At 37.8% G+C, this 27,595-nt stretch overlaps 2 protein-coding genes across 10 annotated transcripts in view; both read right to left on the reverse strand.

The window, feature by feature from the left end:
• The window catches only part of SENP5 (SUMO specific peptidase 5), a 49,512-nt gene that overhangs the window by 5,980 nt on the left and 15,937 nt on the right, over nucleotides 1-27,595 (reverse strand). For 7 of the 8 annotated variants that reach the window (XR_014077258.1, XR_014077257.1, XM_081571492.1 and 4 more), the window contains exons 2-7: nucleotides 25,945-27,485; nucleotides 18,437-18,542; nucleotides 18,150-18,288; nucleotides 17,848-17,895; nucleotides 12,419-12,496; nucleotides 2,782-2,919 (exon numbers count right to left, since the gene is read on the reverse strand). Coding sequence is in view for 6 of the 8 variants with exons in the window: in XM_081571488.1 (XP_081427614.1) it covers nucleotides 2,782-2,919; nucleotides 12,419-12,496; nucleotides 17,848-17,895; nucleotides 18,150-18,288; nucleotides 18,437-18,542; nucleotides 25,945-27,485 (2,050 nt within the window). In the remaining 2 variants the exon portion in view is untranslated. The remainder of the gene's footprint in view (nucleotides 1-2,781; nucleotides 2,920-12,418; nucleotides 12,497-17,847; nucleotides 17,896-18,149; nucleotides 18,289-18,436; nucleotides 18,543-25,944; nucleotides 27,486-27,595) is intronic. The other variant, XM_081571493.1, reaches the window with a different exon arrangement.
• Nucleotides 15,849-17,791, reverse strand: LOC145538813 (NTF2-related export protein 1). Of its 2 annotated transcripts, XM_081571523.1 has the most exons (2): nucleotides 16,120-16,765; nucleotides 15,849-16,045 (listed from the first exon to the last, which is right to left on the reverse strand). In XM_081571523.1, the coding sequence occupies exons 1-2, from the start codon at nucleotides 16,459-16,461 to the stop codon at nucleotides 15,989-15,991; spliced, it is 399 nt and encodes a 132-aa protein (XP_081427649.1). In that variant the 5' UTR covers nucleotides 16,462-16,765; the 3' UTR covers nucleotides 15,849-15,988. The 2 variants fall into 2 exon arrangements, with proteins under 2 accessions (XP_081427649.1, XP_081427648.1); XM_081571522.1 differs by having other exon boundaries at nucleotides 15,849-17,791.

A 27,595-nucleotide genomic window follows, 5' to 3' on the forward strand; every position in this document is an offset into this window, starting at 1 on the left:
GGACTCAGACCTTCTATACTGTATGCACTTAAGACTGTGGACACTGGTATACGTTTTAATTAGATTTTTTAAATAAGATGGTTAGTCTTTTCCAAAAATAAGTCAGCTTGGTGAATTTGAAACTTAAAATGAAATACTGGCAAAACAAAAAGAATGTCTTAATTACTGCCAATGCTCAACAGAGGGAAGGAATCCATGGCAGAAATCATTAATAACTGAAACTAAATTTAAACATTCTAGCCTTAGATATATTCCATATTTTTGAGGGCTGCAGGTAAAAGTATCACTCAGTTTCTAGAAAGTTATATTATTTAAATTCATTCTGGATACTAAATACAGTCAAGTCCAATGCTGATATCTCTCCCAAGACAAAGCCTATTGGAGTTTATACTTTTCCCCTATGCCCTCCACCTCTCTGTGCATATCTTTCTCTGCCTATCTTTTTGTAAGGGTGAAGTCAGAGGTTACATGAATTAAATTAACCCTCTGAAGGTGGAGGAGAAATGTGTATGTACATGTATATATACACAAGTATATGTCTGTACACACATACATATACACGTCTGCATATTCGTATTTTTTTTCCCCATATAGTGTATCATTCTGCAACTTGCCTTTTCAAACTCAGCAGATCTTGTAAATCTTTCCATGTTAAGACACAAAGATCTATTGGGTTGGCCAAAAAGTTAGTCAGGTATTTCTGTAAGATGGTATGGAAAAATCCAAACGAACTTTTTGGCCAACCCAATACTATATTCTGTAACTGCTATGGTCCGTTTAATATTGTGAATATATTACAGTGTATCTATTTAGCTATTCTGTTGGTAGAGCTAAGTTTAGTTCATTTTGACTTTTCACTATTATCAATAATGCTGCAATGAACACCCTGGTGTGTGCCCCATTCTTGTGTGCATACACAAGTACTTTTATGGAGTATATACCAAGAAACAGAACTAGTTTGTAATAGGATATGCATCTTTTTGACTTAAAAGGCACTTAGAAGCAACTAGAACTGCAGTTATTCCCCAAATGGCTGTATCAATTTATACACTCCACCAGAAAATATGAGAATGCCTGTTTCCTTACACCCACTTTAGTACCATCAAACTTTTCCTAACATAATAGGCAAAAAATGGAACCCTGAGGTAATTTTAATTTGTTGTTGTTCATTCACTAGGTTGTGTCTGACTCTTTGCAACCCCACTGACTGCAACACATTTCCCATTTTCTGGTGAGGTTGAGCATCTCTCCATGAGTTTAACAGCTACTAGCATTTTTCCTAAAAATTACTTATTTTATCCTTTGTCCACTTCTTAGATCCTTCTTTATTTTACTCATTTGTAGCTCTCTTTATATTCTAGAAAGTGACTGTTATATATGTCAGTAACATTTTCTCCAAGTCAATCCCTTTTAACTTTATGACATATGTAAGTTTCAAATTATGATATAGTCTTGCTCTTTTGGTTCTGGATAAGAAGGCTTTTCATATTCTGTTCTCAGAATATTTTAGTCTAACTAAAAGTCTATATTTTAGTCTAACTTTCATAGTTTTATGTTTTATATTTAGATCATTATTCCATCTGGAATTTGTTTTTCTTATATATGAATAGTATGAAATAGAATTTGTATTTTACTTTTCCAAATAGCTAACTTTACCAAGGCATACATCAAATAGCCTGTCCTTCCTCAACTTTATCATATACTAAATTCCCACATATACATGAATTATTCCTAGATTCTCTATGTTGTTCCACCAATCTACTTGTCTACTTCTAACCAATATAATTAAAAGTTTTAATTATTAAAACGTTGTGATATGGTTTGACATCTAGAAGACCAAGTATTCCTTCCTTCAGTTTTTTTCTACTTCAAAACTATTTTAGCTGTTCATGACATGAATTCTGCAATATAAATTCTAGGATGAGTTTATCAGGTTTCATTCAAAATCCTCCTGAGAAACCGATTAGGACAAAAATCGGTTTATATTAGTTCAGGGAGAATTAATCTCCTAATATTGAGTGTGTCTATCTTTCCATCTATTCAGATTTCCTTTATATATGTTAGAGTTTTCATCTCAAAGACTGTCCCCTTTTTTGTTAGGGTATATTCCTGGGTAATTCACCTCTTTGTTGCTTTTAAAAATGAAATCTGTTTACATTTTCTAACTAGCTGTTGCTAGTGCAGGAAAATCAGGAAACATACTGATTTTTCTTGCTTTGTATCCTACCATCTTGTTGAACTCTTATTAGTTGAACTCTAATACTTTGCCAGCTGATTCTTTTGGCTATGATTCATTCTACAGAAGTTATTTTGAAGATATAGACCAATTTTAGCTCTAGGAGAAACCAAGAAAAATCATTTCTGTTTGTTTTTTTGGCTGCACCTCGCAGCATGCAGGATCTTAGTTCCCTAAGGGATCAAACCTGTGCCCCTTGCAATGGAAGCATGGAGTCTTAACTGCTGGACCACTAGGGAAGTCCCAGAAAATGATTTCTATCCATATTCAAAATGTAGTTTTCAGGGAATGACTGAAAAAAAATCTGATGAAATCCAAATAGGGCAGGTATCTCCGAGAGGGATCCAGATCCTGGACTGCTACCTCTTCCCATCTGGAGGTTCCTCTTATAGTCCTTTTCTCTGCCAATGTTTTGACATGACAGAAACTGATCACCTGTGGTATTGACTTCTGCTGTTCTATCCTAGAGCTGAGATACCATTTGATCAATCACAAAATGAATAGGAAAAAAAGGCGGGGGGGGGAGGGGCAGTATATTAACTTACCTCTACACAAAACTTAAAATGAATGCCTTGGGAATCATAAAATGAAATAATTCGATTAGAGAGTGTCACAGTAATGAGAGACCAGTGGACTTCCAGGTGAATAGGGATCAACAGAAGACTCTTTTTAAACAAATCCACCTGATCAAGAAAAAATAAAAGAAATGTAGCCATCACCATGGGCTTTCCAGAACAACAAGAAACAACAGTTTCCATTTACTAACCTATCACCTGCCCAAGGTCATAAATCTAGTAAGTGAAGCCAGAATTTGAAGCCAGATCTTAATCTAAAGCCCATGTTTATAACTAGTAAGCTAAAATACACAATAAGGAAACTGAAGATACAGAAAGCACTGCTTTCCACTTAACCTGCTAAACCTGTGCTTATTAACTACCTAACATGATTTAACTTATTTTTAGGCTTAAATAATTTTCTTATATACATATTTGACCTAGAATCAATTCCTATCTAGGAAGGAATTGTGGTATTAGAAAACAGCATAACCTTCTTTTAGCCGCCTTCTAGAGACTCAGTATAGTTGTTAAGATCATAGGCTCTGAAGTGAGTCTGGTCAAGTTCAAATTGTAGCTCTGTGGTCAGAAGAGTTTGGCAATTTGTGTAGCTTCTTTGTGCCTTGATTTCCTCAATTATAAACTACAGATAACAATAGTACCCACCTTATGAAGTTGTTGAGAGTGGCAATGCATGTAAAATGCACAAAGTATGCTTAACCATTATATGTAGCCAATAAATCTTAGCTGTTACCATTATCACTACCTTGTATCTCTCAATTGTCGAAATTGAGAAAAATATCCTTGATAATTATTTGTATGTCCTTTATATACCAACTCATGCTTCATATCCTAATACATGTCCTTTAAAATCTAGAAGCATTCACTATACCACTTAAAATCCCAGTTGTGGACTGGATGATAAAGAAGTAGGTATTCAATAGACATTTTATAGAAGGGTGAATGGACTTTTTTCAGGTGTTTTTTGGTGAGTATTTTAGTGATTCCTTGAGTTAAAACAATTACGAGACCATTTTAAACTAGATTCTTAGCAACTATTTCTCAAGCCTTCTTTGCTTTCTGATATTCTGATAATGTCCTGCTCTAGAAGAATCTTCCACTAGTTTACATGACCTTGGAACAAAACACTTCTGCAAAGTTTCTGTATCCATAAACCTGGGAGGTAAGGTGGACAGGAAATATTAAACAGGACAGACAACTGATCCTTTCTGGTTCAAAAATTCTGACTATCTAAAACAAGGAATCATTTAAAATACAGTATTAAATGAGACCAAATTTACATTTTTCTTAAAAAGAAACTTTTTAATTATAAAGCAGTTTTAAAATAAAAATTACGAAGTACAGATAAAAAGATACACTTCAGTTTATATCTTTCAAGATCTTTTTCTTCTTTAATGTATTAATTTTCACACACACACACCTTATTACATACAATTAAGAATGATGTGTGTGGTCAATCATATTATTGATATCAATTATTTGTTGTGCTCCCTATAAGAGGGAGGCTCAAACAGTAAAGAATCTGCCTACAGTGCAGGAGACCCAGGTTTGATCCCTGGGTCAGGAAAATACCCTAGAGAAGGGAATGGCAACCCACTCCAGTATTCTTGCCAGAGAATCCCATGGAGAGAGGAGCCTGGAGGGATATAGTCCATGGGGTCGCAAAGAGTCAGACACAGACATGACTGAGCAACTAACACTTTCAGTTCTCTGTAAGAAGATTATACAGAACTACCTATTGCCATGTGGCTTCACTGCCCCTCCTAAGGGAAGAAATAGTCACATGATTTGCTTGAACCTATGCATGGTAAAGAGAAGTGAATTTATGTCATGATCAAGCTGAAGCTTCAAGAACCATCATGTGGCTCTAAGACTGACATGTCTCAAGATTAGATGCTGCTCCTTCAGTCTGACTCCCATTAATGGGATAAAGATGAAAAAACATAGCATCATCGCTTAGATACAGGTAAAGCATTTGATAAAACTTAACATCTATCTACTGTATACTCATAAGGGATTTGATCTAGGTCATACCTGAATGGACTAGTGGTTTTCCCTACTTTCTTCAATTTAAGTCTGAATTTGGCAATAAGCAGTTCATGATCTGAGCCACAGTCTGCTCCCGGTCTTGTTTTTGCTGACTGTATAGAGCTTCTCCATCTTTGGCTGCAAAGAATATAATCAATCTGATTTCAGTGTTGACCATCTGGTGATGTCCACGTGTAGAGTCTTCTCTTGTGTTGTTGGAAGAGGGTGTTTGCGATGACCAGTGCCTTCTCTTGGCAACACTCTATTAGCCTTTGACCTGCTTCATTCTGTACTCCAAGGCCAAATTTGCCTGTTACGCCAGGTGTTTCTTGACTTCCTACTTTTGCATTCCAGTCCCCTATAATGAAAAGGACATCTTTTTTGGGTGTTAGTTCTAGAAGGTCTTGTAGGTCTTCATAGAACCATTCAACTTCAGCTTCTTCAGCGTTACTGGTCGGGGCATAGACTTGGATTACTGTGATACTGAATGGTATGCCTTGGAAACGAACAGAGATCATTCTATCATTTTTGAGATTGCATCCAAGTACTACATTTTGGACTCTTTTGTTGACCATGATGGCTACTCCATTTCTTCTAAGGGATTCTTGCCCACAGTAGTAGATATAATGGTCATCTGAGTTAAATTCACCCATTCCAGTCCATCTTAGTTCGCTGATTCCTAGAATGTCAACGTTCACTCTTGCCATCTCCTATTTGACCACTTCCAATTTGCCTTGATTCATGGACCTACCATTCCAGTTTCCTATGCAATATTGCTCTTTACAGCATCGGACTTTGCGTCTATCACCAGTCACATCCACAGCTCGGTATCGTTTTTGCTTTGGCTCCATCCCATCATTCTTTCTGGAGTTATTTCTCCACTGATCTCCATTAGCATATTGGGCACTTATTGACCTGGGGAGTTCATCTTTCAGTGTCCTGTCTTTTTGCCTTTTCATACTGTTCATGGGGTTCTCAAGGCAAGAATACTGAAGTGGTTTGCCATGCCCTTCTCCAGTGGACCACATTCTGTCAGTATACAGTAGAAGTGACAAATAGATTTAAGGGACTAGATCTGATAGACAGAGTGCCTGATGAACTATGGACAGAGGTGCATGACATTGTACAGGAGACAGGGATCAAGACCATCCCCATGGAAAAGAAAAGCAAAAAAGCAAAATGGCTGTCTGAGGAGGCCTTACAGATAGCTGGGAAGAGAAGAGAAGCAAAAAGTAAAGGAGAAAAGGAAAGATATTCTCATCTGAATGCAGAGTTCCAAAGAATAGCAAGGAGAGATAAGAAAGCCTTCCTCAGCGATCAGTGCAAACAAATAGAGGAAAACAACAGATTGGGAAAGACTAGAGACCTCTTCAAGAAAATTAGAGATACCAAAGGAACATTTCATGCAAAGATAGGCTCGATAAAGGACAGAAATGGTATGGACCTAACAGAAGCAGAAGATATTAAGAAGAGGTGGCAAGAATACACAGAAGAACTGTACAAAAAAGATCTTCACGACACAGATAATCACAATGGTGTGATCACTCACCTAGAGCCAGACATCCTGGAATGTGAAGTCAAGTGGGCCGTAGAAAGCATCACTACAAACAAAGCTAGTGGAGGTGATGGAATTCCAGTTGAGCTATTTCAAATCCTCAAAGGTGATGCTGTGAAAGTGCTGCACTCGATATGCCAGCAAATTTGGAAAACTCAGCAGTGGCCACAGGACTGGAAGAGGTCAGTCTTCGTTCCAATCCCAAAGAAAGGCAATGCCAAAGAATGCTCAAACTACCGCACAATTGCACTCATCTCACATGCTAGTAAAGTAATGCTCAAAATTCTCCAAGCCAGGCTTCAGCAATACGTGAACCGTGAACTTCCAGATGTTCAAGCTGGTTTTAGAAAAGGCAGAGGAACCAGAGATCAAATTGCCAATATCCGCTGGATCATCGAAAAACCAAGAGAGTTCCAGAAAAACATCTATTTCTGCTTTATTGACTATGCCAAAGCCTTTGACTGTGTGGATCACAATAAACTGTGGAAAATTCTGAAAGAGATGGGAATACCAGACCACCCGACCTGTCTCTTGAGAAACCTGTATGCAGGTCAGGAAGCAATAGTTAGAACTGGACATGGAACAACAGACTGGTTCCAAATAGGAAAAGGAGTACGTCAAGGCTGTATATTGTCACCCTGCTTATCTAACTTAAATGCAGAGCACATCATGAGAAACGCTGGGCTGGAAGAAACACAAGCTGGAACCAAGATTGCCGGGAGAAATATCAATAACCTCAGATATGCAGATGACACCACCCTTATGGTAGAAAGTGAAGAAGAACTAAAGAGCCTCTTGATGAAAGTGAAAGAGGAGAGTGAAAAAGTTGGCTTAAAGCTCAATGTTCAGAAAACTAACATCATGGCATCTGGTCCCATCACTTCATGGGAAATAGATGGGGAAACAGTGTCAGACGTTATGTTTTTGGCCTCCAAAATCACTGCTGATGGTGACTGCAGCCATGAAATTAAAAGACGCTTACTCCTTGGAAGGAAGGTTATGGCCAACCTAGATAGCATATTTAAAAGCAGAGACATTACTTTGCCAACAAAAGTCTGTCTAGTCAAGGCTATGGTTTTTCCAGTGGTCATGTATGGATGTGAGAGTTGGACGGTGAAGAAAGCTGAGCGCCGCAGAATTGATGCTTTTGAACTGTGTTGTTGGAGAAGACTCTTGAGAGTCCTTTGGACTGCAAGGAGATCCAGTCAATCCATCCTAAAGGAGATCAATCCTGGGTGTTCATTGGAAGGACTGATGTTGAAGCTGAAACTCCAATACTTTGGCAACCTCATGCCAAGAGTTGACTCATTGGAAAAGACCCTAATGCTGGGAAGGATTGGGGGCAGGAGGAGAAGGGGACCACAGAGGATGAGATGGTTGGATGCCATCACTGACTTGATGGACATGTGTTTGGGTAAATTCTGGCAGTTGGTGACGGACAGGGAGGCCTGGCGTGCTGCAATTCACGGGGTCGCAAAGAGTCGGACACAACTGAGCGACTGAACTGAACATGTATCTATAATTAAAAGCTCTCAGCAAACCACAAAAAGGCGGTATCTTCCTTAACTTGATAAAGAGTATCTATAAAAAAACTACAAATGACATCATAAATAGCAGTAAAAAACTGAATTCTTTCCTCCTAAGATTAAGAACAAAGCAAAGGTGTCTTCCCTCATTACTTTTATTCAACAATGTACTGGAAGTCCTAGCCAGTGCAATCAAGCAAGAAAAAGATGGCATACAGTTTGGAAAGGAAGAAATAAAACAGTCACTACTTATTGACATGTTGGTTTGTGAAAATCTCATAGAATCTACAAAAATCTCCTAGAATCAGTGAGTTTAACAAGTCACAGGATACAAGGTCAATATAGAGAAATCAACTGTATTTCTCTATACTAACTGCAAATAATTGGGAGATAACATTTTAAAAATTCTGTTTATAGCAGTTTCAAAAACATGAAATACCTATGGATACATTTAGGTGAAAGACCTGTACACTAAGATTTTAAAAAATATTGTCAAAAAAATTAAAGATCCATATAAATGGAAAATATACCATGTTCATAGACTGAGAGACAATACTGTTAAGGCCTCCATTCTCCCCAAATGAACATACAGATTAAACACAATCCCAATCATAACCCAGCAAGTTTTTTAAAAGTAGAGATTGACAAACTGATTCTGAAATTTTGATGAGAATCCAAAAGGACCTAGAATTGCCAAAGCTATCTGAAAAAGAAGGCTAAACCTGGCCACTTACACTGATTTTAAGACAAACTGTTAAGACAGTGATCAAGACAGTGTGGTATTAGCCTAAGAACAAAGAGATCAGTGCAAAAGAACATAAAGTCCAGAAATAGACCCACACATATATGGTCAATTAACTTTCTACAAAGACGCCAAAGCAATTAAAGTGGGAAAGAAAAGTCTTTTCAGGAAATGCCACTGAAACAACTGGATATGTATATGGAGGGGAAAAAAAAAACCTTGATCCCTACCTTATGATTACATAAAAACTGTGATGCACCAGAGATGTAAATGTAAAACCTAAAACTATAAAGCTGTTAGAAGAAAATATATGAGGCAAATATTTCTTAGACTGGATATAGAAAGCAAGACTATACAAGAAAAGAGTATGGTAAATTAGATTTCATCAAAATAAAAATCTCTATTCATCAAAACAGGTGTTAAAGAAATAAGGAGAAAAGTTAGAGACTGACTGAGACAAAACAATAAAAAATATAGATTTGACAGAAGACTTATATCCAGAACTCAAGGACTTCTTTATAATACTTTTCATTCTTATCATTCACTCCTTTTTCTATTGAGTTGGTGAGGTTGTTTTCTTACTGATGTGTAGAAGCACTTATATATTTAAAAAACAGTTCTTTGATATTTGATATAAATATACATTTGATATCGAATGGTTGACATAGTTATCAAATATTTTTCCCAGTTTACTGTTTATCTTTTTATATAGTTGAATTAATTCATTTTTCTTTTATATCATCAGAGTTTTAAGTTGTACACAGAATGGACTTTGCTACTTTGAGATTAATTTTTTAAAATTCTGCTGTGGATTTTCTTTGTACTTTCATTGTTTCACTGTTTGTTGCATTCTGAATTCTTGGTTGTTCCATAATTTTTCTTAATGTAATCAAACTTAGTAAGTACTTAATTCTTCTATTTTTCCTTTAATAATAATGGCATTTATGACTATTTTTTTTTCTCAAAAGAGATTTCATTTTATTCCATAGTGGCTGCTAAGATTGTGTTCCCTTTTCTGTCCTTTACTAGATCATTTGTATATAATCTATTTTCTTTTAGACCCAAGGGTTATATCAAGTAATATGTATATGTGTGAAAATTCTAAAAGATTTTTTTAGACACCTTTTATTATTTATTTTTAATTTGATTGAACTGTGGTTAAGGAATAGTATATGTAATAATTTTGGCCAAGTACATCAATTTTTACAAATGTTTCTTGGGTATAAGAATAAATGTATATTCTCTTTTTTGAGGGGTATAAAGATCTAGTATAAATCTATTAAACCAAAAACACTGGTTGTATTTTTTATATATGATCTTACTTTTTATCTGCTAGATTTGTCCAACTATGAAAGAGGTGTCTCAATATCACTATTTACCAAGGTCTCCTTGCTTTTGTAATCACTGTTATATCTCCTATGTACTAAAATTTTATCACAGTACACTTTTCACCCTAAATTCTACCTCATCAGTGGTTAATACTACTGTTCCTCCTTTTTGCTTGCCACTGCCACTCTTTTCTTTTGGTTTACATTTGCCTAGTACCTGTCACTTTATTTTCAAGCTTTTTCATATTATTTTGTGTTTGTTTCTTATACACACATATAGTTGGATTTTCTGATTTAATCCCATCTGAGAGGATCCAGGGGATGGAACAATTTAATTTATTCTATTTAATGAAATGACACATATTTATACGTGCCTTTATTCCTTCAAGTTCATGTTATTTATTATTCAGAAATTTTTCCATGCTATTTATAAGACATGCCTTGTTTTACTGTACTGTGCAGATATTACATATTTTGTAAATTAAAGATTTATGGCAACTCTGCATAGATAAAGCCTATTGGCACCATTTTTCCAACATTTGTTTACTTCATGTCTCTTTGCCACATTCTGGTAATTCCTGAAATATTTCAAATTTTTTCATTATTATTACATTCGTTATAGTTATTCATGATCAGTGATCTTTGATATTATTGCTCTAACTCAGGCTCAGGATGGTTAGCATTTTTTTTTTTTTATCAAAAAAGTACTTTTAATTAAGGTATGTACATTAATTTTTTTATACATAATACTACTGCAAACATAAGGGACTATTGTGTAAACAGAACTTTTATATGCACTGGGAAAACAAAAAATCTGGTGACTCACTTTTTTGCAATATTCACTTTATTGCAGTGGTCTGGAACCAAACCAACAATACCTTCAAGATATACCTGTCTAACCTTTTTCTACTCCATACTACATATGATCATCTTTCCTCAGCTATATAACTTCTCCTGGTTAAGTAGCATCCTATTATATGGATGTATATACATATATTTATTTATACATATTTTATATTTACTTTTATTTATTTATTTGGCTGCACCAGGTCTTAATTGTGGCACTCGCAATCTCTGTTGCAGCATGTAGGATGGATCTAGTTCCCTGACAGGGATCAAACCCAGGACCGGGAGTCCCTGTCAAACTCTGTATCAAACCCAGAATCTTAGCCACTGGATCACCAAGGAAGTCTCGGATGTATCTTTTTAATTGACCAATCCCCTACTAATTCGCTGTCCTCAACTTTTCTAATATAAACACCACCACAACCCATCTAGTGGCACAAGTTACATGCTTGGAAATCATCTTTCACAATTCCTCTTCTTCATCCCACATAACCTACCCATCACTAAGTCCTGTTAATTTACTTCCTAGGTCACACTCGTATTTGTGTACAACTCCCATCTCTTCTACTATTGTAATTTAAAGTACAGTTAATCTGCAGTGGCCTCCTGCCCATATCAACTTTGCTCCCACATTCATCTATCTTCAGTGCCACTAGAGCAGAATACAAATTGGATATCGTCACCTAAAACCCTTCAATAGATTCTTACACATTTAGGATAAAATTTAAAACGTAGCCCACAAGGCCCTGCATCTCTGAATCAGATTCACTTCATGCCACTCTCTTCTTTGGTCTCTGCATTCCAGCTATTCTTTCTTCTCCCTTGCTTCTACCAGCATAATATAAAAATGATGACCACTTAATGTGTGTTTATCATGTGCTTAGTGATTTACATGCATTCTCATTTAATTCTCACAAGATAAATATAACTGACATTCCCATTTTTTAGATGATAAAACTGAAGCTTAAGGGAATTAAGTAATTTGCCTAAGGTCTTACAACTAGTTAAGTGGCTGAACCAGGATGTGACCACAGGTCTAAATCCTGAGTTCATTATTTCCCCAGATGTGCACTCTTCAATTTAGTTTATCTTGGCACTACTGATGATGCCTTGCACATATAACCTACATAGCAATGTTCAATCAGCTGTTTGTACTTTGCAAAAATAATTTACACCCACAATTACATAAGACTTAATATCAAAAACAGAACATAAATAGGCTTTTAAAATAATGTTTCTGACATAAAGAGAGAAATTAAGGTTGGAAAGAACCTTAGGGATTGCTTTATTATTTTATTTTTATAAATAAGCAATCTGAAGCCCGTCTTATCTAAGTTGCATAGCCAGCTAATAACAGTGTCAGAACCTTTAACTTCCAATCCAGTGCTTTCTGTTATAGCAGATTCCAATCAACTGGATAGATTCAGAAATTTTACTAGTGTCTTGCTTTCAAACAAAAAGATTTAAAAGAAATAATAAAAAGCAACTTGAGTTAATGGGCCTGTTTCTACTATATATCATATTGGCAATAAAGATAGCTTCATCTGCATTTCAAATCTGGAATAAAAAATAAAGCAAATACCTTTTTAGTCCATCTTTTTACTCCATTATATCCTTTGGTAACCAGCTGTCTATGAAAAAAGCTGTTGAAGAAGTGAACCTAGAAAGACATCAAATACAAGCACTCAGATTATATTAGGCTGTGTCAGGACTTAAATTCACAACAAAAGGGAAATTTAAAAATCCCTGAATGTAAAACAGACCAAAAAATGAGGAAAAGTTTTTTTCTTAAAAATAATGACCAAAACATACATTACAGCAGTTCACAAAAGACTATTTCAAATTTTCATTAGAATGACCTTACAGATGTGGTCTATTATCAGAACTGGACTAGGGCAGTAAACAGATGACCTGAATCCAATCAAGTAAAGAAACAATCTGATAAATCTCATCCAATCAGGTGATAAAGTTGAAAAAGGCTATGAAAGAATAAGGTAACAGTTACCTTGAACTCAGGGATGGGAAGTACAAAACTAATCCCATCTGAGGGATGTGGATTTGGAGACTCCTATAGTCATGCTGCTAAGTCACTTCAGTCGTGTCCGACTCTGTGCGACCTCATAGATGGCAGCCCACCAGGCTCCGCTGTCCCTGGGATTCTCCAGGCAAGAACACTGGAGTGGGTTGCCATTTCCTTCTCCAGTGCATGAAAGTGAAAAGTGAAAGTGAAGCCGCTCAGTCATGTCCGACTCTTTGCGACCCCATGGACTGCAGCCTACCAAGCTCCTCCATCCATGGGATTTTCCAGGCAAAAGTACTGGAGTGGGTTGCCATTGCCTTCTCCGACTAGAGTAAATTTTTCAGTGTTATCAGTGACCTTTTTATAGTACCTATAGTCATAGTAACTATAAAAAGGTCACTGCTAACACTGAAAAAATTACTCTAGTCATATGGCGCATCATGTTCTGCATCCTTGGCCTTTTCAAAATTCTGGCTTATAAATGAGTATCAGTTCACCAGAGAAAGTAAACATACTATGGTCTTCAAGTGTTTTTACGCAGTAACTTTGACTCACTTGAGATGATAAAACTGCTCCCATTAGTGCTGAGGTTCTCCGGATGTGGCCATCAGACCAGCAGTGTAAGTATCACCTGGGAACTTGTTAAAATACAAATTATCAGGCCCCACTCCAGACTTAATAAAGCAGAAACTATGAGAGTGGGCTCAGCAATCTGGTATCTGAGGATTCTGATGCACATTTGTTTTGAGAACCATGGAGCTTTAGATATCCATAAAAATGCTTATAGTAGCCATCTCTAGGTAGTGATTCTCAAACTTTTGAGTGCATCAGAATCTGAAGGGCTTATTAAAACAGATTGCTAGGACCCACTCTCCAGTATCTGACTTACCAGAAATTTTGGATGGATCCAAAAATTTGTGTTTCTAGTAAATTCTCACATGATGCTGATGCTGCTGGTTTGGGGACCATACTTTGACAACCACCTTTCAGTTAGTTCAGTCACTCTGTCCTGTTCGACTCTTTGCAACCCCAGAGACTGCAGCATGCCAGGCTTCCCTGTCCATCACCAGCTCCCGGAGCTTGCTCAAACTCATGTCTGTCGAGTCGGTGATGCCATCCAACATCTCATCCTCTGTCGTCCCCTTTTCTCCCTGCCTTCAATCTTTCCCAGAATCAAGGTCTTTTCCAACGAGTCAGTTCTTCGCATCAGGTGGCCAAAGTATTGGAGGTTCAACTTCAGCATCAGCCCTTCCAATGAATATTCAGCACTGATTTCCTTTATGATGGACTGGTTTGATCTCCTTGAAGTCCAAGGGACTCTCAAGAGTCTTCTCCAACACCACAGTTCAAAAGCATCAATTCTTTGGCACTCAGTTTTCTTTATGATCCAACTCTCACATCCCTATATGACTACTGGAAAAACCATAGCTTTGACTAGATGGACTTTTGTTGGCAAAGTAATGTCTCTGCTTTTTAATATGCTGTATAGGTTTGTCATAGCTTTTCTTCTAAGGAGCAAGTGTCTTTTAATTTTATGGTTGCAGTCACCATCTGCAGTGATTTTGGAGCCCCTCAAAAATAAGCTCTCTCACTGTTTCCATTGTTTCCCCATCTATGTGCCATGAAGTGATGGGACGGGATGCCAGGATCTTCCTTTTTTGAATGTTGAGTTTTAAGTCAACTTTTTCACTATCCTCTTTCACTTTCATCAAGAGGCTCTTTTGTTCTTCTTCACTTTCTGCCATAAAGGTGGTGTCATCTGTATATCTGAGGTTATTGATATTTCTTCCAGCAATCTTGATTCTAGCTTGTGCTTCATCCAGCCTGGCATTTTGAATGATGTACTCTGCTCTATAATTTAAATAAGCAGGGTGACAATATACAGTCTTGACATACTCCTTTCCAGATTTGGAACCAGTCTGGTGTTCCATGTCCGGTTTCTAACTGATGCTTCTTGACCTGCATACAGATTTCTCAGGAGGCAGATAAGGTGGTCTGGTATTCCCATCCCTTTAAGAATTGTCCATAGTTTGTTGTGATCCACACAGTCAAAGGCTTTGGCGTAGTCAATAAAGCAGTAGATGTTTTTCTGGAATTCTCTTGCTTTTTCGATAATCCAGAGGATGCTGGCAATTTGATCTCTGGTTCTTTTGCCTTTTCTAAATCCAGCTTGAATGTCTGGAAGTTCATGTACTGTTGAAGCCTGGCTTGGAGAATTTTGGGCATTACTTTGTTAGCATGTGAGATGAGTGCAATTGTGTGGTAGTGTGAACATTCTTTGGCATTGCCCTTTTTTGCGATTGGAATGAAAACTGATCTTTTCCAGTCCTGTGGCCACTGCTGAGTTTTCCAAATTTGCTGGCATATTGAGTGCAGCACTTTCACAGCATCATCTTGTAGGATTTGAAACTGAAGTTCAGCTGGAATTCCATCACCTCCACTAGCTTTGTTGTAGTGATGCTTCCTAACCCCACGTGACTTCGCATTCCAGGATGTCTGGTTCAAGGTGAGTGATCACACCATCATGGTTATCTGGGTCATGAAGATCTTTTTTGTATCATTCTTCTGTGTATTCTTGCCACCTCTTCTTAATAGATTCTGCTTCTGTTAGGTCCATACCATTTCTGTCCTTTATTGTGCCCATCTTTGCATGAAATGTTCCCTTGGTATCTCTTAATTTTCTTGAAGAGATCTCTAGTCTTTCCCATTCTATTTTTCCCACTATTTCTTTGCACTGATTTCTGAGGAAGGCTTTCTTCTCTCTCCTTGGAAGAGAGATAAGAAGTCTCTTTGGAGAGAGAGTTGGAACTCTGCATTCAACTCTTTGGAACTTTGCATTCAAATGGGTATATCTTTCCTCCTCTCCTTTGCCTTTAGTTTCTCTTCTTTTTTCAGCTATTTGTAAGGCCTCCTCAGACAGCCATTTTGCCTTTTTGCTTGATCACTGCCTCCTGTACAATGTCATGAACTTCTGTCCATAGTTCAGGCACTCTTTTTTTTTTTTTGTATGAACCTTTTATTCATCAGAATTTCCAGAACCAGAGTCTCTACTGGGCAAATAGAAAAATAGAGAATTTTACTACTTCAAAAGGGCAGCTGTGACAAACAAGTGTATGCCCAGACAGGGGCCCCTCAGACTTGAGCAAGCCCAGGGTTCAAGCTGGGGGTGTCCTGCCACCCCGCTAGCAGGCCCAGTCCTGGAACCGGAAGCAGTCGCTGGCGATCTTCCACACCGTGTTGCTGGGTGAGGCCTGGGCCGTCAGGATGAAGTTCTGGTTGAAGTCTCGCTGTTTGTTGCCCTCAAACTTCACTGTCCCACAGATCACCACGAGGACTGTGGTCTGGCTGGGGGTGGCTTCGTCGTGGACAGGCTGGCAGTCTACCACATTGATCTGGAACTCGCTGGAAGGCAGCATCTCAAAAAACTCACTCAGGGACTCTTGCCCGGAGACGGCGTTGCCATTCCACACCAGGGTGGCCGTGCCCATGTACAGGCGGGACAGTAGCCGCCGCCGCTTGTCCATGGTGCTGTAGTACACGTTCACGAACTCCTCAGCCGCGCGGCAAGCCTGGTCCACATAGGTCTTGAAGTCCACGGACGCCATCACTGGCCCCGCCAAGGGAGGCTTGACCCAGGTGCCTCCTGTACCTGCACGGGAGTGACCGCCCTGCGCAGTGCGGGAGATGACCGGGTCAGCAGCGCGGGGCCTCAGTGGGCCGGACAGGCGCGGGGAAATCACCACACGGGTAGGCGTGGGCGTCTCCGCTCAAGCGACTACGCGGAGCCCCCAGTGACCGCAGGCCGGGCCCGCCGAGGCTCCGCGGTCCTCTGCCGCCTGCCCAAGGGGGCCCGGGAAGAGCCGCCGCCAACGCACCCCTCCCTCCGGGGACCCGCCGGGTCCAGCCAGCGCCTCTCAGTTCAGGCACTCTTATCAGATCTAATCCTTTGAATCTGTTTGTTACTTCCACTGTATAATTGCAAGGGATTTGATTTAGGTCATACCTGAATGGTCTAGTGGTTTTCCCTACTTTCTTCAAAACTTTGCATTTCTAGTAAATTCCCACGTGATGCTGATGCTGCTGGTTTGGCGACCATATTTTGAGAACCACTTTCAGTTGTGTCTTTTTTATACTATGAGGGTTTAGAATTAAATGTAGTGGTAATAAAGGGAAATTATAGTTTTGAAATTAATACTTTTATGTTAAAAATCATTTTTATGTTTAGATTTACACTTTGATTAAGAGAATTTGACAAAATAGAGAATCTGACAGATTAGCTTCATGATTCCAATTTTAAATGTTTAATCAATTTTTTATTTTAAATGGAAAGTTATGACATTTTGTCTATATTAATAAAGTGTTGGAATCTGAGATTCCTTATATTTACCTGTTTAAATTATTAGACTTATGAAAGTTTATAAAGTACTTTAAAAGGTTTTGCTTTGTTGGAAAGGTTTTGCTTGTTGAAATTAACGGATACCAATCAGGCAATCAGTATTCAGAAACAAAATATATTAAATTTTAAAAAATACTTTTTTGATATGTAACTAAGCTCTTGAGGGAATTTTAGAGTTTAATAGGGGTTAGTTTGTATTTAAACTGAGTATCAAAGATTAATCCAAGAAAAAGTGAAGATGAACACACTTAACTACATTTTTAAAGAGAATAAGACATTGAGTTAAAAAAATTCTTTAAGTTAAATTTAAAAGCTTAAAGCAAATAGTCCTTTTTGTGCATGTAAAAAAAAAAAAGCCTCCCCAAGATATCAAAAACACACCCACTCTGAAATAAATAAGCAGGAAAACACTGGCATGACTTTATGCTCACATGATTTTATAGAACTTATGCCCAATTCTAGCACATGATCAAGATAAACATCTTTTAAAAAATCTAAGAAATATCAAATAATTACATAAAATGTTTTAAAAAAGAAAAAGTTTCTTTCTTTAATACACAGGACCCTCTCTCCTGTAGAAAAAGTTTTCACTTACTTTGTCTGGGACTGCATCCATTATCAGCTCACCATACATATTTATGACCTATAAAAAGTCAACATAAAACCCATTAACCCTACATACAATTCAGAACACCCACTCAGAAGGAATAACATAGCTACTGCTAATAGTAATCAAACCTTTCTAATACTGGGTGAGTGAGCAGTCACTTCAGTAAGGAATGAAGAATACTTGATTCCAAAAGATAATTGTGAGGCCAATCCAGAGGTTGCATTTTACATTTCACTGTCTAACATCCTCTGCAACTTTTCCATGGTGAGAATATACAATACACTCACCTGGTCATTCAGCCAATTCTGACCATCCAGGGTTGTTAGATCATCCATATCCAGCATGTGCTTATTGTAGAAGATGCGGAAGTTGCATTTTTGATGTCTGGCCCGATAGTTTGTTATTTCCCTGTTGATAAACGGTTTTCTGAAACAAATATTTTGAAAGTAAAACAACAACATAAGTTTAACTCAGTTTACTGCTAAGTATCAGGGTTTTTTTTTTTATCAAGAGAAAAGTCCTATAAGCCAATAATTTTCTTTTCAAGGGCTTAACTTAAGCATCATTGACAAACCTATTAGAAAAGTCTTCATTAAAGACATCTTTTAATCTTCCAAGGACATCTTTTTCACTGAGTGGTACCAAACTGCCATACTTCTTCATAACCTCATCTAGGAATCCTTAAATAAAGGAAGAAAGAAAAGTTAAGATGGAAAAAGCCGTTTTCAGCAAAGTCATTGTCTCAACACTTAACCTATATCCAACATATAACATACATTTAAATTACATTACTAAATGTATTATACTAAAAAGAAATCTTGTAAAAGATAAGGTATCATTTCACATTGGATTGCTAGAAAGAGAATAGCTAGCTGAAACTAAAGATTGACATTTTTCAGTAGCTTAACCTTGGAGAAGAATCCTGTCTCCTAAAGGTAAAATCTAAAGGGTTTAATCATCTGGTTAAATGTGTCTATCACATTTAGTAACTGAAGAAATTATCTTTTTAAAAATCACAATTAGAGGGAATTGTTGAGATCACTGTCAGTTGTATTTACTATTTGATAAAGGTATGAAATTTCACATCACAACAGAAGACAAATTCTAAGGCATTTTTAATATCATACAATTTGATAGTTATTATACTTATGATACTGCATAACCCTATGAGGTGAGCTTAACTGGATAATAGCTGGTAAGGCACATTTTAAAAGAGGAAACAGAATTAAAGGATGACTTCTTAGACAGAATACAGGCTAGTCTTTACATCAATTTAAGTAACATGTATATGCATTTTAATGGCTTCCAAGAGGATCCACTGAAGAAATATACCTAAAAATATCCTAGGAAATAAAACCAGGATATTATTTCTAAGTGACTTCAAAGAAGCTGAGAGAAGGCTTAGAGGCTCACAGAAGAGCAGATATGACTTAGGCTATTCACTGATGCTGAGTAGGGGAGAGCAACAGTCTGCTAACTATCAGTCTGACAGTTAAGTCCACTGTGTTTAGATAGAAAAAATGAGGACTGTTAGTCACTTATTTTACCCAGTCCTCTGACTTCATGAAGGGCCTCTGTTAAGCATCAATATAAAATGGACAGGAATGATCACAACAAAGTCTGTTCTAGGCAGGGAGTGTTTTGTATGGGGGAGGAGCAGACAAAGGTGTGGAAAACTTACTTTCCTCCTTTTACTCTCCAACCAGAGGCTCCCAATTTGAAAGGCTTAAGACAAGAGTATAGTAAGAAGAGTTGCTTGCCTATGTCTGATTCTGGTCTAGGATTTAGCCGCAAAGAAGAGAAAGGGAGTTCCGTATTCCAGTTTAGTCAGGAGGAAATGAAAATTTGGGGCTTCTAAACTAGGAATTCATTCAGCCTTAAGTGTGCCAATAAGATCTAGTAGGCACCATACATATAAGCTATGCGCTGTGCTCAGTCGTGTCCGACTGTTTGTAACCCCATGGACTGCAGCCTACCCAGCTTCTTTGTCCATGGGGATTCTCTAGGCAAAAATACTGGAATGGGTTGCCATCCCCTCCTCCAGGGGAATCTTCCCGACCCAGGGATTAAACGGGATCAAACCCAGGTCTCCCGCATTGCAGGCGGATTCTTTACCAACTGAGCTACCAGGGAAGCCTGGTAAGTTTGCCTATAGTGTTTACTATATCTTGCAGTTGTCTAAGCACAATCTTGTCTCTACATGGGAGAATGGACACAAAGATAAAAATTTCCAATATTTGAGAAACTGCATTTAAGAAACAAATTTTATACAAAAATATTGCCCCTAGTAACAAAAAATTAAACTTTAGGCCCAACAACCTTAATTGAGACTCTTCAAATAAGAAAGCAGTCTCCTCTACCAAACGAATATGGACCCAATGCCAAACTTGTAACAAGAGGTGTCCTCCTCTTAACAATGTCTTTTCTAGATGACAGTGTTTAGGGGATTTTAAGTTATGTTTTCTTTTATCCATATTTTTTTTTCACTTCAAGATGATAAACATGGATTCATAATGCACTAGGAGGACTCTAACTGGATCTGCAAGGAGAGCCCTAGTAACAATGACTCACTGATGCACACCATTATCTCACTAGCACAAGAAATATAAAGACCAGTCAAAAAACACTTATAAGCCAAGCACTAGAATATCTCATTTTATCCTTATAACTATCCTATGAGTTAGATAGCATCTCTACTTTTAAAATGGAGACAGGAGGCTTAGGGAGGTTAAATAACTTCCCCCAGGACCCTTAACTAGCATATGGCAGAACTCAAGATTCTGATGTAGGTTATGTGATGACAGAAACTGTGCCGTTAACTTCTATGGTGTGCCACCTCCAAAGCAGGAAATATCTATGACCTGTTGTTCTCTACAAAAACAACATAGTTCTTTGTTTTACTTTTCCCTTTTAATACCCATGAGTCAAGCCTAACCCAGAAAACAGACTTCTTAAAATGAGAGTTAGGGAATTTCCTAGCAGTCCAGCAGTTAGGAGTCTCAGCTTCCACTGCAGGGGGCAGGGTTCAATCTCTGGTTGGGGAACTAAAACCTCACATGCTGCAGGGTGTAGCCAAAAAATAAAAATAACAATAATAATAAAACAAGAGTTACATCCATTATTTACCTACTTGTTTTCATCTAACCAATGAGCTAAAAAAGGAAAATGCATCTGGAACATACAATTTCTTTCACTCCAAAAGTACTAAAATTTTAGTATAACCAAGAAACAAATGATACAATATTAGCAAAAAACAAAACAATGAAAAACTAGAGTTCAAATTATATTCCACCCTTTAAGTACAAGCGTTAATTATATGAAAAACAAAAACTGAGTTGTTTTTTAGAAGTTAAATTACTGATCATGTTAAACCGTGTTAGTTTTTTTTAAATAACTGACATGGGTCACTTGGATCACTTGAAAGTGGAAAGGAGTTCATTGTGTTGGGTGTGTAAGAAATGCCAACACTTGGTTCTTCAACAAAATACAATACACACATCAGAGAGGTCTCAACAAAAATAAGAGAGGTACAATCTATATAAGAATAAATTTAAGGAATGTGCAAAACCTAAGTGAAAAGCACTACCAAATTCTAGTAAGAGACATAGGTCAGTAAATGAAGTAATTCTTTGATTTTTAAACAGGAAAGCTCCACATTAAAATGAACACAATTTTCCCTAAATTAGTCTATTAATGTAATACCAATCAAAAGCCACTGTTTGTTGGGTTAACTGAAAAAACAAATCCAAATGTATCTTGGGACAAACATGTGAGAAATTCTTAGAAATTTCTGAAAAAGATTAAAGGGGAGAAGTGAAGAGTGGCAAGAGAAAAGAGGAGTAGGAGGGCCCAGTCCTACTGAATTATAAAACCCAGTGTGAGTGCCTGACACAGAACGTGCTATCACAGGAACAGAGAAACCAGCCAGAAAGGGGTCCAAATGGCAGGCAGCATTCCATAATCATGCGGAAGAAATGAATTAACAAACAGCATTAGAAATACAAACTAAACCTTTTATTCACAGCTGAAATTCACTGTGGTGTAAAGAATGCAGTAAGAATCCAATTTTTCTAAACAGCTACATGTAAAAAGAACAAAATAGTCTAGAAAATAGGATTGAATATTTTTATAAACTTGAAATGGGAAAAAGCTCTGAGTGTTTTTTCTAGTATGACTGTAAACATTTTAAAATAATGTGGCAGCCACCTCATAATTCCTTTAGAATTTTTATGCCCTCTGAACATATATGTCTTAAAAATGTAAGTAGCAAACTATATTCATTCTTCTTGAAGCTGTTTTTTTACATTCAACACATGAATTTTTTTCCTAAGTCAATTCAAAACAATCTAGTTGTCCAGTAAATTGATTTGCCATATTTTAACCAATTCTCTACTGACAGGACTAAAGCGACTTAGCAGCAGCAGCAGCAGCTACTGACAACCATTTAAGTTGTTACTTTTTAGCTGTCTAAATAATGTTACAATTAAAGCCCTCAATATATCCTCATTCTAGTGTTTCCTTAGAACATAGTTGCTAAAATTCAAATTTCTGGGTCAAAGGACACGTGTACCTAAACTTCTCAAGTTTTCACTTATGAATTTTCTTATCTATACTTATGAGATTTTAATGTTTATAAAATCAAACCGGTATTTTTTTTTACTTCTGAGTTTTCTATCATGCTTTAAAATGTCTTATTACTATTAGATTGGCCTCCCTTGGTGGCTCAGTGGTAAAGAATCTGACTGCCAATGCAGGAGATGCAGATTTGATTTGATTATGAAGATCCTCTGGAGAAGGAAATGACAACCCATTCCAGGATTCTTGCCTAGGCAATCCCATGGACAGAGCCTAATGGGCTACAGTCTATGGGGTTGCAAAGAGTTGGACACAACTTAACGACTAAACAACAGGCTTTCAGTACTTGCTGAGATGCCATGATTTTTCTCGTTTAGCCTATTAAAATAATTATAGGTCACTAAATGTGTAAAAACTATAAAGCTGTAAAGACTCCTATATCCTCACATTATGCTACAGTTGAAGTCTAGGATACATTCAGTTTATCAACTTTTTTTTGGAAGTGCTCCGTCTATATTTGTAAGTTAATTGGTTGTTGTTCAGTAAGTCAGTCGCGTCCAATTCTTTGCAACCCCATGGACTGAAGTATGCCAGGCTTCCCTGCCCTTCACCAACTCCCGGAGCTTGCTCAAACTCATGTCCATCGAGTTGGTGATGCCATCCAACCATCTCATCCTCTGTCGTCCCATTTTCCTCCTGCCTTCAATCTTCCCCAGCATCAAAGTCTTTTCTAAAGAGTCATCTCTTTGCATCAGGTGGCCAAAGTATTGGAGTTTCAGCTTTGGCATCAGTCCTTCCAGTGAATATTCAGGACTGATTTCCTTTAGGATTGACTAGTTAGATCTCCTTGCAGTCCAAGGGACTCTCAAGAGTCTTCTCCAACACCACAGTTCAAAGCATCAATTCTTTGGTGCTCAGCCTTCTTTATGGCCCAACTCTCACATCCATACATGACTACTGGAAAAACCATAGCTTTGACTAGATGGACCATTTTTGGCAAAGTAATGTCTCTGTTTTTTAATACACCATCTAGGACTGTCATAGCTTTTCATCCAAGGACAAAGCTTCTTTTAATTTTATGGCTACAGTCACCATCTGCTGTGGTTTTGGAGCCCCCCAAAATGTCACTGTTTCCATTGTTTCCCCATCTATTTGCCATGAAGTGATGGGACTGGATGCCATGATCTTTGTCTTTTGAATACTGAGTTTTAAGCCCACTTTTTCACTTTCCTCTTTCACCTTCATCAAGAGGCTCTTTAGTTCCTCTTCACTTTCTGCCATAAGGGTAGTATCATCTGCATATCTGAGGTTATTGATATTTCTCTCAGCAACCTTGATTCCGGCTTGTGCTTCATCCAGTCCAGCATTTTGCATGATGTACTCTGCTCTATAATTTAAATAAGCAGGGTGACAATATACAGCCTTGATGTAGTCCTTTCCCAATATGGAACAAGTTCATTGTTCCATGTCTGGTTCTAACTGTTGCTTCCTGACCTGCATACAGGTTTCTCAGGAGGCAAGTAGGATGGCCTGGTATTCCTATTTCTTTAAGAATTTTCCACAGTTTGTTGTGATCCACACAGTGAAAGGCTTTATTGTAGTTAATGAAGCAGAAGTGTATGTTTTTTGGAATTCTCTTGCTTTTTCTATAATCCAATGGATGTTGGCAATTTGATCTCTGGTTCCTCTGCCTTTTCTAAATCCAGCTTGAACATCTGAAAGTTCTTGATACAAGTTAATTGGTATTTGTACATAAATGCTAACCTGTTCAGGTTTAGAAATCATGGTTCTGCTAACCTCACAGCAGGAAAATTTGTCTTCATTCTAGGATAGCATAAACAACAGGAAAAAATTTTTTAAATATTTTTCTATGACTGTCATTTTGTGGGAAAACGTTTTTTATACATACTGGACTTCCCAGGTGGCACTATCTGCCTGCAGTTCAGGAGATTCAAGAGAGGGGGGTTCAATCCCTGGGTCAGGAATATTCCTTGAGGGAGGAAATGGCAAGCCACTCCATTATTCCTGAGTGAAAAATTCAATGGACGAGGAGCCTGGCAGGCTACAGTCCATGGGGTTGCACACAGTCAGACATGAGTGAGCATGCACATGTAATCGGTGGAAAAAACAAAGTGTTCAGAATTGTTTAAACCAAGAAGTAACTCTCCTAATCCCCTCGAAGTGCCACTTATAACAATTTAATATATCTGTCATGTCCTACTGGAGAAGGAAATGGCAATCCCCAGTATTCTTGCCTGGAGAATTCCACGGACAGAGGAGCCCAGCGGGCTACAGTACACGGAGGTGTAAGAGTCAGACACAATTTGGCGACTAAATCAACCAGTCAGTCACGTCCTATACAAATGCATATGCATACATATATACATGCACTCATATGTGCGTATGTATCTTTTAACAAAATGGCCTCCTGTTCTGCTACTTGCTTTTTTCACTTTATATAGACAATGGTCAGTATCAAGATACAGATTGAATTTATTCTTTAACAGCTTCATGGTATACTGCCTGGACATGCCATAAATTATAAGTCCATAGCAACAATTGTTTTAGTTATCTTCAGTGTTGTACTACTAAGACAATACTATAAGTAATGTCCCTCTACAAATATATTTGTACTCTTTCATATCTTAGCTAAGTGGCAAAAAGGTGAATGGGTCAAAGACTGATACGGCCATGCTGTCCAAACAACTTCATGGGGTAGATTTTGACAGGAAGACATTAAAGCATGATGTAAAAACTTGAGCCATAAAGGAAAGACAGATACATTTTACTGTGTAAGAGTTGAAATTTTCTGTTAAACAAAAGTATTATACACAAAGTCAGGGTACTGAGGGCTTTTATAAAAATTTAATTTAAAACCTTTAAAATTATAATGATACTAAAGACTATGAGGGTAAGAATCAGTGTATCCGGTTTGTTGCTACATTCTTAGAGCCAGCACTGGTACACAGCAGCTTCTCATACACTAAACAAAATATAAACAATCCAATAGGAAAATAGGCAAAATAAAGTTATATACAAACAACAAATGGCAAGCAACTATAGAAAAATATGTTCAAACTTTTAACGTATAAAGGCAAATTAAAACAATTGTCATGTGATCTATGAGACTGGCAAAATTTCACAAGTGCAAACTGGTTTAACTTTGAATGGCTAATTTAACAATTCTTTTAAAGTTTTAAGTTTAAGTATTCTTTTACCATTATTTTTACTACCAGGAATTTAACTTACAGAAACAATCATATAAGTATAAAGAAGTAATTTCATTGTACCACTGTTTATAGAAGGGAATAACTAGAAGCAACACGAGTGTCGTCAATCAAAAATCAAATCAAAATTATGGAACATCTATATAATAATATAAAAGAAAAATGTCTAATTGCTTAAAGGGAAACTTGTAGAAGGAAAAAAGAAAGGACTCTCCTAGAAAGGATAACATACAGCAGGTGTGGGCTGGAGACTAGGAGAAAATAAAGGAAGAGTGCATACCAGAAAGGCAGATTGACAGTTGTTCATCATCCACTGGAGAGGTTTTTTGACTGTTCTTCCCACCTCCCACTTGATTTTCTAGTTTGAGTTCACTGCACATCAGAGGAGCCTCCAGTGGACTTTTACAGTAAGGGTGGTCCAGCAACTTAGAACTAAGAATATTCTGCTTGAGAGAGCCATCCTCATCCATCTGGCACGAGCTCTCATTTTGAACAGTCTCTTCGGACACAGGCCCATCTACACTCCTCACAGACTGATCTGCCCCGGACACTGACAGTTTTACTCTGTCATCACTGACAGTATTTGTCCGATTTTCCTGACCCAGAGCCATAACTTCTCTCTCGGCTTCCAAGATGAACATGTTACTAGAATGATGTTCTGGTAAGGGGATGTCATGAATCAGCTCTGTATACTCCCACTTAGGAGAGGAACAGGGTGACTGGTCCCAGGTGTATGTGACACTGCCATTCTGTTGGTCAGGGGATGCTTCATCTAAACTAAGCTCCTTGTCCAAGAGAGGGCTTCCTTTAGTGTGGCCCTCAGGCACATGAGAGTTCTTTCCCTTCACCACAGCATCGCTGTCCATATCTGGAAGGTATGGTTGATGCTGACAAGAAGGGTCTTTAGGTTCCAGGGAAGGGAATGGGCTGCAACTGCCACCCTCACCGTTCTCCCTAAGGGTCTCTTGATGGTCCCCAGTGACCTGCACCCAGCTTTGCTGGGCTTTTTTTAGCTTGCAAACTTTGCTTTTTGTTCTGAAGTGCTGGGATCTGAGAATCCTGTACCGAAATCTAATCATGGATAATTTCTCGTACATCATATGAGGAGATACTTTTATTCTTCTATGTTGGTTAAGTTGAAACTTTTTTGGAATCAAGGGTCCCCCATTCCTGTGGTCCTCCAGCCCTGGGTAGCAGCCATAACAAAAACGCTTTCTCTTACGGTTGCTTAAGGTGACCACAATTCTGTCACTCTCACCTGGATTCTGGCTCTCCCCATTGAACTTCATAGGAAAATCAGAAGCTTGTGGGTCCGTCCTAGATCTGTGACCATTGGCCTGACCTAAAACACTATTCACTGGTAAGTCAGCAGCTGCCTTCAAGAGACTTTTCTCTCCAGAATATTCATGATCAGAGTTCTTTGCTGAGGACAGCAACTTCTCCGCCTGGAGTTTCAGGAAGGTCCTTGAGGAGGAAATGAAGTGCTTGGTGTCCTTTCTTTTCACTTTAGAGGCGAAAGTACAAAGATTCTGGACAGCCACATTGCCTTTTGTCTTAGCAAAAAGTGGTTCATCTTGGATCCACGTTTTCTGGATTTGAAGGGCCTTCTTTCTGGACTGGAAATGCCTCAAATGCCTGCTCCAAGTAACTGGCCTTCCCAGCTTGGCTTTCAGAATGCACAAGTGTTGGTGAAAGTAGAACTTCTTAAAGCCTCCGAACCCAGTATTCCATTTTTCAGAAAAAGCTAAGTGGATTCCTTTCCTCCACAGAATTTTCCTCTGTTTTTTCATTTTTCTGATGCATAATGAGATCTGTATGCAGCTGTAAAGAAGAGAAAGAAAATTTATACTTCTACCCTAAAAATAAGGTCATTATGATATATTCACAGCAAACTTTAGAAAATTGAAAAAAAGCATATGATGCTCAATATA

Source organism: Giraffa tippelskirchi, chromosome 2 (genome assembly GCF_054371585.1).
Source record: "Giraffa tippelskirchi isolate mGirTip1 chromosome 2, T2T-mGirTip1v1.2.pri, whole genome shotgun sequence".
NCBI lineage: Eukaryota > Metazoa > Chordata > Mammalia > Artiodactyla > Giraffidae > Giraffa > Giraffa tippelskirchi.